General features: G+C 48.9%; 1 protein-coding gene across 2 annotated transcripts in view; it reads right to left on the bottom strand.

Annotated features, from left to right (window-relative positions):
- Positions 1 to 6: 6 nt before the first annotated feature.
- The window catches only part of tdrd5 (tudor domain containing 5), a 31659-nt gene continuing 20616 nt past the window's right edge, over positions 7 to 11049 (bottom strand). Inside the window, exons 14-17 of one of the 2 annotated variants that reach the window (XM_079658494.1) lie at positions 8392 to 8523; positions 2018 to 2110; positions 340 to 519; positions 7 to 209 (exon numbers count right to left, since the gene is read on the bottom strand). In XM_079658494.1, coding sequence (XP_079514620.1) covers positions 39 to 209; positions 340 to 519; positions 2018 to 2110; positions 8392 to 8523 — 576 coding nt within the window. In that variant the 3' untranslated portion in view covers positions 7 to 38. The remainder of the gene's footprint in view (positions 210 to 339; positions 520 to 2017; positions 2111 to 8391; positions 8524 to 11049) is intronic. The other variant, XM_079658495.1, reaches the window with a different exon arrangement.

Here is an 11049-nt window from a genome sequence, read left to right as displayed (position 1 = left end):
CAAAAAAAATAAAAATGCAAAATATTTATACGTATGAATTAACTGTGGACATTGGGTACTTCTCTAAAAAATGTAAACGGTATGCATTTAAAAGTACCCTGATCACCCTGGCGGTGATTGATTTGGTACAGGTCAGGGATGTGGTGGCTCAGGGTCCTGAGCGAGGGAGGGGGCCGGACCAGGGATGGTTTAGGAGTCATGCTCGGCATCTGAGAAGAGAGTATAGGTTCTTTAATGGACAACATAAACATCACTTATTATTCTGTTTTGAAAGTACTCTACAAAAAACATAAAGCAATAGTTATTTAGATTAAATTAAAACAACCGATGTCTTCTCACTTGAAGGTCAGCTTTACAGTGAGCTGGGGTCTTCTGGGTCAGGATCAAATCTGGAGGAGTGAGGGAGCTGGGGGGGGGACATGTGGGGTCGGGGGTAGGCGATTTGTTGCTTAGGGACGAGCCACTGTAGCTGACAGTGTGATCAATCAGCAGAGCGCTGAACGGGTTGGTGTCCATACTCTGAGCAAGACACAACAATAAACAAGACTTTAGTAGAGTTCATTCTAATGGTTTTTGTTTGAAGAATCAGTTCTGTACACGTAAAAACATACAGCACGGTTTGCCATCATTTAATTTATTCCATAAATGTTGGTTTTTATTAGGAGATTGCAGTGTAAAAAAGCAGTTTGAACCAGGAATTTAAAATCAATAACTTGACTTTTCTTTTATAACTCAGTCAAAACTCAAAGCGCCAATCCCTAAAATGGTAATTTACTGTACGAATAAACATGTTTGTTTGTGTAAATTCACTTAGAAAACAAACTAATAATAATAATAATAATACATGGGACTTTTATAGCGCTTTTCATGAAACTCAAAGACGCTTTCACAGAGAATTTAAGAAAACACAACAAAAAAAGACAAAGAAATACAAAAAGAGATAAACAAAACAGAAAAAAATACAGGGGGAGTGGGGTGGTCAGTGGTTGAATGCAGTGTTGAACAGGTGGGTTTTGAGTGATGTTTTGAATGCTGTGAGGGAGGAAGAATCTCTGATGGATTGGGGTAGTGAGTTCCAGAGGGTGGGTGCAGCAACGGAGAAGGCTCTGTCGCCCCAAGACTTGAGGTTGGTCCGGGTGGGGAGGGACAGGAGGTTGGCAGTGGCAGAGCGGAGGGAGCGAGTGGGAGTGTGTCTGTGGAGGAGGTCAGTCAGGTAGGATGGGGCCAGGTTATGGAGGGCTTTGTACGTCATCAGGAGGATCTTGTACTGAATTCTCTGGGGGATGGGGAGCCAGTGGAGCTTGATGAGGGCGGGTGTAATGTGTTCACGGATTCGGGTGTGGGTGAGTAGACGGGCGGCGGAGTTCTGGATATATTGAAGTTTGTTGAGGATTTTTGCAGGTGAACCATAGAGGAGGCTATTGCAATAGTCCAGACGGGAGGTGATGAAGGCGTGGATGAGGGTTTCGGCAGCAGTGGGAGAGAGGGATGGACGTAGACGGGCGATGTTTTTGAGGTGGAAGAAGGCTGTCTTTGTGATCTGTTTGATGTATCGGTTGAAGGAGAGGGTTTGGTCAAATATGATGCCTAGGTTCCGGATGTGAGGGGAGGTTTGAACTGGGAAGCCGTCTATGTTGAGGGTGAAGTTATGGTTAGGTGTGGTGAGCTTCTTTTGTCCAATGATTATTATTTCAGATTTATCGCAGTTGAGTTTCAGGAAGTTAAGTTGGAGCCAGGATTTGATTTCAGTGATGCAGTTTGTCAGGATGGAGTGGGTAGCAGTGGAGATGGACTTGGTGGAGATGAGAAGCTGGATGTCGTCGGCAAAGCAGTGGAATTGAAGTCCATGACGGCGGATTATGTGACCAAGGGGAAGCAGGTAGAGAATGAAGAGGAGGGGGCCGAGAACTGAGCCTTGAGGGACACCTTGGGGGAGATGATGGTGAAATGTCCTACAGAAACAGAGAGCATCTTTGTTCTAATAAGACATGGAAGAAGGCAGAGGGAAACAAAGTACCTGGCCATGGGGGCGGACCTCCTTGTGCTCAATACACTCCAGGTCGGGCAGCTCTCCATCTTTAGCCATTGACATCAAGAGACTTCCTGTTACCTTCAGATTCATATTTAATTAGAAATGTAACTTTACGGTGTAATTAAATGATGTGACTCATTTAGGTGGTGGCAGTAAATATGGACATAGAAGTTGTTAATTTGTTGATTCATAGCTTTATGGCAATGGTAACTCAGATATTGTTTGAACAATTGCAGGGTTTTTCTGAAATGGCTGCCTCTTTTACAAGAGGAAATATTACTTTACCCTTCAGGGAAAATAGGCAATATTTAACAGTGCAAAGGTTACTTTTTTAATTAACAGATTATATTTTTGAAATCGTTCTCGATTGTAGACGATTTGAAAGGAATAATGTTTAATAGCCCATTGGCTCATAAAACAGTGTGAAAAGTAAAAAAAATGCATCATCTGGACACACATTATGTGCTTTATGTTTGATATTCACCAGCTAATATTCAATTTAAATATTAGCCACATGTTGATCATTTCTGACAATGCAGGATTATTCTAGAGAGGAGCAAAGGAACTCACTGTTTTTGTATCCTTAGTGATATCTACTTGAAGAAGTAATTATTTAGTTTACTGTCTCCAAAGACTAACTCTATATATCGCAAATAAGACAGCTAGGAAAGCAATACTTACTATCTGCTTCCAGTTGTTGTTATTCTACGATAAAACCCTCCCAAAATTATACAAACAAAAGCAAATTTGGAAAACTGAATGTTTTTTGTAATGGGAAGTAAACAAAGGGGGGTCATATTTTGGTTTTGTGCCACTATTGTTTAGTTTGGTTGCAACTGTGCATCAAAAAGTATACATTTTTATTTCATAATTTTACACCCATTCAATATGCAAATAAATGGAGCAATAACCGGTCACAGGCATTAACAGTAAGATGTCCTTTCCTCTGTGTTCAGTGTAACAACCATCCAACATAAGAGCGACACAATCTAGTAAGCCAATATCCATTAAACTGCCCACTGATTGGCTGTCATGTATTTATTGGCAAACAACATGCTGTGACCTTCTAAACAGTGGCTCTATACATTAAGCATTGGATAGAAATCCCTCCCGTGTGTGTGTGTGTGTGTGTGTGTGTGTGTGTGTGTGTGTGCAGCAGTGACAGTATGGCTGGTAAGATAAGAGCTATGGACAGTGGAGAATAAAGGCTTTCCAGCAACATTGAAAGATTGGGGCAAAAAAGAATAAGTGAGAGAGGGAGGCCGAGAAGAGACAAAGAGAGTGCACTCTGTGGCAGCGGGGTGTGGTTTGGGCGCTGGCTGCTGGAGTGAAGGGAGTGGCTCGGCCGGAGGCCAGACAGCTGATCGGAATCAGGTAATCAGTGCAGTAAGAAAAGCATGTCGTAACCTGGTTCTGGTCGGTTATGCAGTAGGCGGGATCCCGGAAGGTCGCCAAAGGACCTGTGAAGTTTCCCACCCGGGCAACGTTTGAGACCCGCGCATATTATTGTTTGGAGTTAATAAACGCCTGTGTTTCACCAACCTGCTCTTTCCGTCCTGATTTGAACCCTGTGTGAGCGGAGAGGCTCACAGTGGCGCCTGAACAGGGACCTGATGTCGGAAGGAGAAACCCCGCTGGGTCAGGCCCTCCAACGTCTCGCTCACATGCAGGAGACCACCACAGCATTACAGCGACAGCAGAGCGAGGCTCTGCTCGGGATCGCCTCGAGCCAGCGCGAGGACCGGGCTCTCCTACGGGAGCTGCTGCAGCGTCCGGCCGCTCGGGAGGGCGATCCCGCTACCAACCCGGCCCGACCGCCTTCAATTGCCCTCCAGAAATTGACGGCAGAGGATGATCCGGAGGCATACCTGGACATATTTGAGGGCACAGCGGCGGCGTGCGGGTGGCCGGAGGAGGAGTGGGCAGCGCGGCTACTGCCTCTGCTATCCGGGAGTGCGCAGCTAGCCGCCCACAGCCTGCCAGCAGCCTCTCGGCATGTGTACCGGCATCTGAGGAAGGCCATCCTGGACCGGCTTGGCAGCACGCCAGAGGGACATCACCGCCGGTTCCGGGCCTTCCCCTTCGAGGACGATGACCGGCCCTTCTCCTACGCGCAGCGGCTCCTGGATGCAGCGAGCCGCTGGCTCCAGCCAGGGGTGCGCTCCGCTGAGGAAGTCGTCGGGCAGGTGGCGCTGGAGCAGTTAATTGCCGGCCTGCCATCTTCGACGGCGAATTGGGTCCAGTGCCATCGCCCCGCCAACCTGGAAGCAGCCGTCGTCCTTGCGGAGGACCACCTCTCGCTTCCCCGGCGGAGCATGAAAGAGGAGCCCCGACCACCAGCCGTCTCAGCGGGCAGACCCGTCCCAGCCCCGAGGAGGAGGTTTCCTGGAGCAGCTGCCCTTCCCTCCTCACCATCACACGGCCCCAACCCCGCAGCCCCGACACTTTCCCCCCTAGCTCTACCTTACCCTCCTGTTTTTATCTCTCCCCAGGGTCCGGCCTACGCTTCTGGTCGTCCGGCACCACGGGGGGCTCCTCAGACGTCAGGGCAGGATTGCTGGCGGTGCGGGCAGCCCGGCCACTTCCGACGGGAGTGTCCTCTCATGGAGGTCGGACAGCTGGTTCGTGTTGCAGGACCGCCAGTTGCCGCCCCCGATTTGGAAGGGACGTACCGTATACCGGTATGTATACAGGGGGGTACACACCAGGCTCTGATGGACACGGGCTGTAATCAGACGATGATCCATCAGCACCTGGTTCGGCCTTGGGCATTGATTGAAGCATCGTGGGTGAAGGTGAGGTGTGTGCATGGGGATATTCACCAGTACCCGGAGGTGACGCTGGAAATTTCTTATAAGGGGAAAAAGCATAGAGTCAGGGCTGGAGTTAGCACTCGCCTTACGCACCCTCTGATTTTGGGAACGAATTGGCCGGGGTTTGCTAAGCTAGCGGGGGCTATGGGGGTGCGTTCACGGACGGCAGGGAAATGCGAGTTGTGTGCTGTGTTTAGTGGAGAGTCGGAGGCGGCTGACGACATCGAGGGGGAAACGGACTCGGAGGGGGCCGCGGAGGTCCCTCTGGACCCGCTGGTGTTTCCCGTGGAAGATTTCCCCCTCGAACAGTCGAGGGACGAGACCCTTCAGCACGCCTTCGGCCAGGTGGTGAGTATTGATGGCTCCCAGCTACACCCAAACGCAGCACTCACTCACCCACACTTTACGGTGGTTAGGGACAGGTTGTATCGTGTAAGCCGTGACACACAGACAGGAGAGATAAATACCCAGTTGTTGGTGCCAAAAAGCCGTCGGGAAATGGTTTTCCAGGTGGCTCATTATAACCCCATGTCAGGTCACCTAGGGTACGACAAATCACTACACCGGATAATGGCCCGATTTTATTGGCCGGGCATTCGCGCAGATGTGAAGCGGTGGTGTGACTCTTGCCGTGAATGTCAGCTAGTTAACCCGCCGGCCATCCCCAGAGCGCCTTTGCGCCCGTTACCATTGATTGAGGTGCCTTTTGAGAGAGTTGGAATGGACCTCATCGGGCCATTAGACCGGAGTGCACGGGGATATCGCTTTGTACTAGTCCTAGTGGATTATGCAACGCGAAATCCCGAGGCAGTGCCGCTGCGTAATATCTCTGCAAAGCGCGTCGCGCAGGCACTGTTTCACATTATCTCCCGAGTCGGGATCCCGAAAGAGATCCTGACTGACCAGGGCACACAGTTTATGTCACGCACACTACGCGAGCTGTATGAACTATTGGGCGTCCATTCAATACGGACTAGTGTTTACCATCCGCAGACCGACGGCCTGGTGGAACGGTTTAACAAAACACTAAAGAACATGGTTCGTAAGTTCGTTCACGAAGATAGCCGTAATTGGGATAAATGGCTAGATCCTCTGTTGTTTGCAGTGCGGGAGGTGCCCCAGTCCTCCACGGGATTTTCTCCCTTTGAGCTGTTATTTGGTAGGAAGCCCCGGGGTGTTTTGGACCTAGTTAAGGAAAACTGGGAGGAGGGTCCAAGCACCAGTAAGAACGAAATACAGTACGTTATGGACCTGCGAGCAAAACTCCAATCACTGGGGCAGATATCACGGGAGAATTTGCTCCAGGCTCAGGAACGTCAGCAGCGCCTGTACAACAGAGGGTCGAAACTGAGACAATTTTCACCGGGAGATAAAGTGCTTGTATTACTCCCATCCTCTAGCTCTAAACTACTCGCCAAGTGGCAAGGACCCTTCGTGGTCACACGACGAGTGGGGGACGTAGATTATGAGGTGGTGCGTTCTGACAGGGGGGGAGCAACACAGATTTACCACCTTAACCTCCTGAAAGCATGGAGGGAGGGGGCGTCGGTTTCTCTGGCCACCACGGTGATTGAGAGAGATGAGTTGGGACCGGAGGTCATTAAAAGCAACAAAGTAGCCCCGGTCGGTTGTGGCGACAATCTCTCACCGGGCCAGAGAGCAGACGTTGCTTCGTTGCAAAGGCAGTTTGCCGACGTGTTCTCTACGCTGCCAGGGCGCACCTCTCTCATACACCACCGCATAGAAACGCCCCCGGGCGTGGCCATTCGTTCACGGCCCTATCGGCTGCCTGAACACAAGAGGAAAATTGTTCAGGCGGAGCTTCAGACTATGATAGAGATGGGAGTGATAGAAGAGTCCACCAGTGACTGGTGTTGCCCCGTCGTGCTGGTACGTAAGTCCGACGGGTCAATCCGGTTTTGTGTGGACTACCGCAGGGTGAACGAGGTGTCCAAATTTGATGCTTATCCAATGCCCCGGGTCGACGAACTCCTGGATCGGCTAGGCACTGCTCGCTTTTACACGACGCTGGATTTAACCAAAGGCTATTGGCAGATTCCCCTTTCTCCAGAGTCTAAGGAAAAAACGGCGTTCTCCACTCCGTATGGTTTATACCAATTCATCACACTTCCTTTCGGGTTGTTCGGAGCTCCAGCCACCTTCCAGCGGCTCATGGACCGGGTGCTGCGTCCCCACTCTGCATATGCTGCTGCTTACTTGGATGATGTCATCATTCACAGTGAGACATGGGAGCAGCATATGCAGCAGGTGGGGGCGGTGCTCGAGTCCCTGAGGCAGGCGGGGCTCACGGCCAACCCGAAGAAGTGTGCGGTTGGACGGAGGGAGGTACGGTATCTGGGGTACCACTTGGGCGGCGGGCAGGTGCGGCCACAGATAGAGAAAACAACCGCCATTTCAGCCTGTCTGGCGCCCAAGACGAAAAAAGAGGTCAGGAGGTTCATGGGGCTGGCCGGCTACTACAGGCGGTTCATCCCGTCCTTTTCGGAGCTGACCAGTCCTCTGACCGACCTGACCCGAAAGGGTGCTTCAGATCCGGTCCAGTGGACGAAGCGGTGTCAGCTGGCGTTTGAGAGGGTTAAAAAAGCCCTCTGTGGTAAGCCGCTTCTGTATTCTCCTGACTTCTCTCTCCCTTTTGTGTTGCAGACCGACGCCTCGAACAGTGGGGTGGGGGCCGTTTTGTCCCAGCACGTAGAGGGGGTCGACCGCCCCGTACTGTACGTTAGCCGTAAGCTCGTCCAGAGGGAGGTGAACTACAGTACGGTGGAAAAGGAGTGCCTCGCCATACGGTGGGCGGTCGGCGCCCTGCGGTTATACCTCCTGGGGCGCCCTTTCACCCTCTGGTCGGACCATGCCCCGCTCCAGTGGCTCCACCGCATGAAGGATGCCAACGCTCGGATCACTCGGTGGTATCTGGCGTTACAGCCTTTCAACTTCAAGGTGATCCACAGGCCGGGTAACCGGATGGTCGTGGCTGATTTCCTCTCTCGCTCGGCGGAGGGGGGGGGGGGGGGAGAGTCAGCTTGCGGCCGGCGGGATCCCGGCCTGAGTCGGGCGGTGGGGGTATGTGGCAGCGGGGTGTGGTTTGGGCGCTGGCTGCTGGAGTGAAGGGAGTGGCTCGGCCGGAGGCCAGACAGCTGATCGGAATCAGGTAATCAGTGCAGGAAGAAAAGCATGTCGTAACCTGGTTCTGGTCGGTTATGCAGTAGGCGGGATCCTGGAAGGTCGCCAAAGGACCTGTGAAGTTTCCCACCCGGGCAACGTTTGAGACCCGCGCATATTATTGTTTGGAGTTAATAAACGCCTGTGTTTCACCAACCTGCTCTTTCCGTCCTGATTTGAACCCTGTGTGAGCGGAGAGGCTCACACACTCATTGATTAGAAACAATTGAGACATGAAACTGCAAATCCACACAAATGTCTAAGTAACCCGGTACTAAGACCTCTGAGTTTTGTTTTGCTGTGCTAAAACCTCAAATACTTGTTTATAACTAGCTCTGTGTGTATGTGTCTGTGTGTCTGAAGTACCTTCGCTGATGCCGTCATGGACTCTACTGTTGGAGACTTTGGGGATAAAGTGACCATCTCTTCTTCTACCTCTGGAAGGTCTACCATTCCCATTCCCAGGTACAGACTCACTTGCTGGATCTTGTCACACAGCTAAGAGAAGAAAAGAGTAGAGTACAGTAATATTTACAGTGCATGACATTAAGGATTTTGGGAGATGGCCCTGTGGGCCATCTAAGCTAATTTACAGATGGCCCTGAGCCCAATAGAGATTGCCCTGAAAAATGCGTGCGGACGAAATGCCATAAAGGGTTTGGGGGGGCCTCCCCCTAGAACATTTAGATTTTTGCAGGTCTTAGATGCTGTCTGCTGCATTCTCTAGACTGAATTATAAGATGAACCAGCACAATATTATATTGTACAATTTCAATTTTATTCTTCATTTCACTTGTTTGTTTGTTCTTGTTTGTGTTTGCTCGCTTGCATGCCTTGCATAGCTATAAGAAATACTTAAGTTGTTGGTCAAGACACTTTTCATCTGATGAAGGCAAATGCCTTCATCAGGCCTTCCCGCAAATGCCTTCATCAGATGTAAAAAAAAGTAAAAAACATTACATTCAGTTGTAACTGCCAAAACAAACATTATTTACACTATTATGGCCCCTGTTAAAAATGTTTGTAATGTTATCTAATGTAAGTTGGTCGAAAGAATGCCTCCTCATCCGGAAGCTAACCTAGCAGACCCGAGCAGCAGTCAAGAGGAGCCGAAGCACACAAAATGGCGACGTCAGAGTTCCCGTTGGCCGGCAAATCTAAATATCTTCGGTCACAATAATTTCCCTTTAGCACAATACCGCTTCAGTTGCGCCACTTAGGTGACAGACAAGAAGAGTATGTGACAGACAAGAATAGTCAATTCTAATGTCTAACACTTAATGTGGAGAAAGAGATGTCCTGTATGGGTTGATTGTGCGTTGATCTGTTGGTAATGCCTCGGGGTTCCGGTGGGCATGTAAACAAATGCATAATGCTGCGCTATACTCTGTTGCCTCACCCAGTTGCATAGCGACACTTATTGTTTAGGTGTCTTTTAATAAGCAGATAGTCCTATCATTAGCTAGAACTAGCTAGATCTGATCAATATGGGCATAAACGCGAGTGAAGTCTAATCTTACGGGAGAGAGAGATCAGCTGCTGCTGACGAGTCGACACGCAGCACTGCATGATCACATGCAGCGGTGAGCGGACAAAACACACACTTCAGGTTAGAATATCACACGTAGCTATTTTAATTACCTCTCAAACTACCTAAACTAGTTATAGATGTTTAGTTTTACTGTCGGGTCACTCATTACTGGATCCGCGAGCTGCTGGCATAATAGATTGCCCGATTGGGCAACCAGCAGGTGAGGCTTCATCACACACACACACACACACACACACACACACACACACACACACACACACACACACACACACACACACACACACACACACACACACACACACACACACACACACACACACACACACACACACACACACACACACACACACACACACACACACACACACACACACACACACACACACACACACACACACACACACACACACACACACACACACACACACACACACACACACACACACACACACACACACACACACACACACACACACACACACACACACACACACACACACACACACACACACACACACACACACACACACACACACACACACATCGAAGAAGGGTAATTTAGGAGCGGCATTTCAAAACAGTGCACAAACGCTACGAGACGGAATTCCCTCCTAATTCTGCCCTACGCTCCCAAAAGGGGAGGGACCTGAAAGGACAGCTAAATGCACAGCAGTCCATTTTCACCAGGCCCAACAACAAGAGCAAGGCTTCTACAATCTTATCGTGTCAGTCATGTTATCGCGAAACACATGAAGTCTTTCAAAGACGGCGAAGTTGTGAAAGAAGGATTCCTGGAGGCTGCCGACGCGCTTTTGGGGGACAGTAAAAAATAACAGTAGCATTTCAACAGGTTTTTGATATAATAAAAACTCAAGTCAGATACCGTTATTAATCACCTGTAAGTTTTAGTTTGTTTGAACTTATTAATTATAATTATTGTACAAAATGGTATAAGAATGCAAACTTAAATTGATTATAGTCTATTATCAATTCAGGTTAAGAAACTAGCGTTGCTTGCATCCTATTTAAGGAATTTCTTTTTATACTCTACTAAAATGAAACAAAAAAAGGGTTTGATTTTTTTTTATTGCACTTTGGCAGCAGATTCCTGTGTAGCTTCAGATCGGAGTTGTCTTATAAGTAAGCCAAATTTATACTTTTGTAGCAACATTACTTTTATATAATGGCAAAGAAAGGATTCAGTGTCTTTTCTTTTTTTCCTGTGTCATATGTGGCAGCACTGTTCAATGTTTCTTGAAAACATTACCCACTGTAGTATGTGACGTGTGAATAAACTCCAACTCTGTATCAACAACACTGTTGTGTAACTTCAGTTAAATACTTGTATGTGTGTAGATTAGAAAGAGGTAAGATAAAGGATCTGTAGTATTTTATGAAGTATTAATCGTACAAAGGTCAGTTTTAGAAGTAGAAGTGTGTATTTACCTGGTAGTAGGCTGTCAGTAATGGCT

Source organism: Notothenia rossii, assembly GCF_949606895.1.
Source record: "Notothenia rossii genome assembly, chromosome: 1".
NCBI lineage: Eukaryota > Metazoa > Chordata > Actinopteri > Perciformes > Nototheniidae > Notothenia > Notothenia rossii.
Note: the sequence above shows the minus strand (reverse complement) of the source record. Positions and strands in the feature narration are given on the sequence as shown.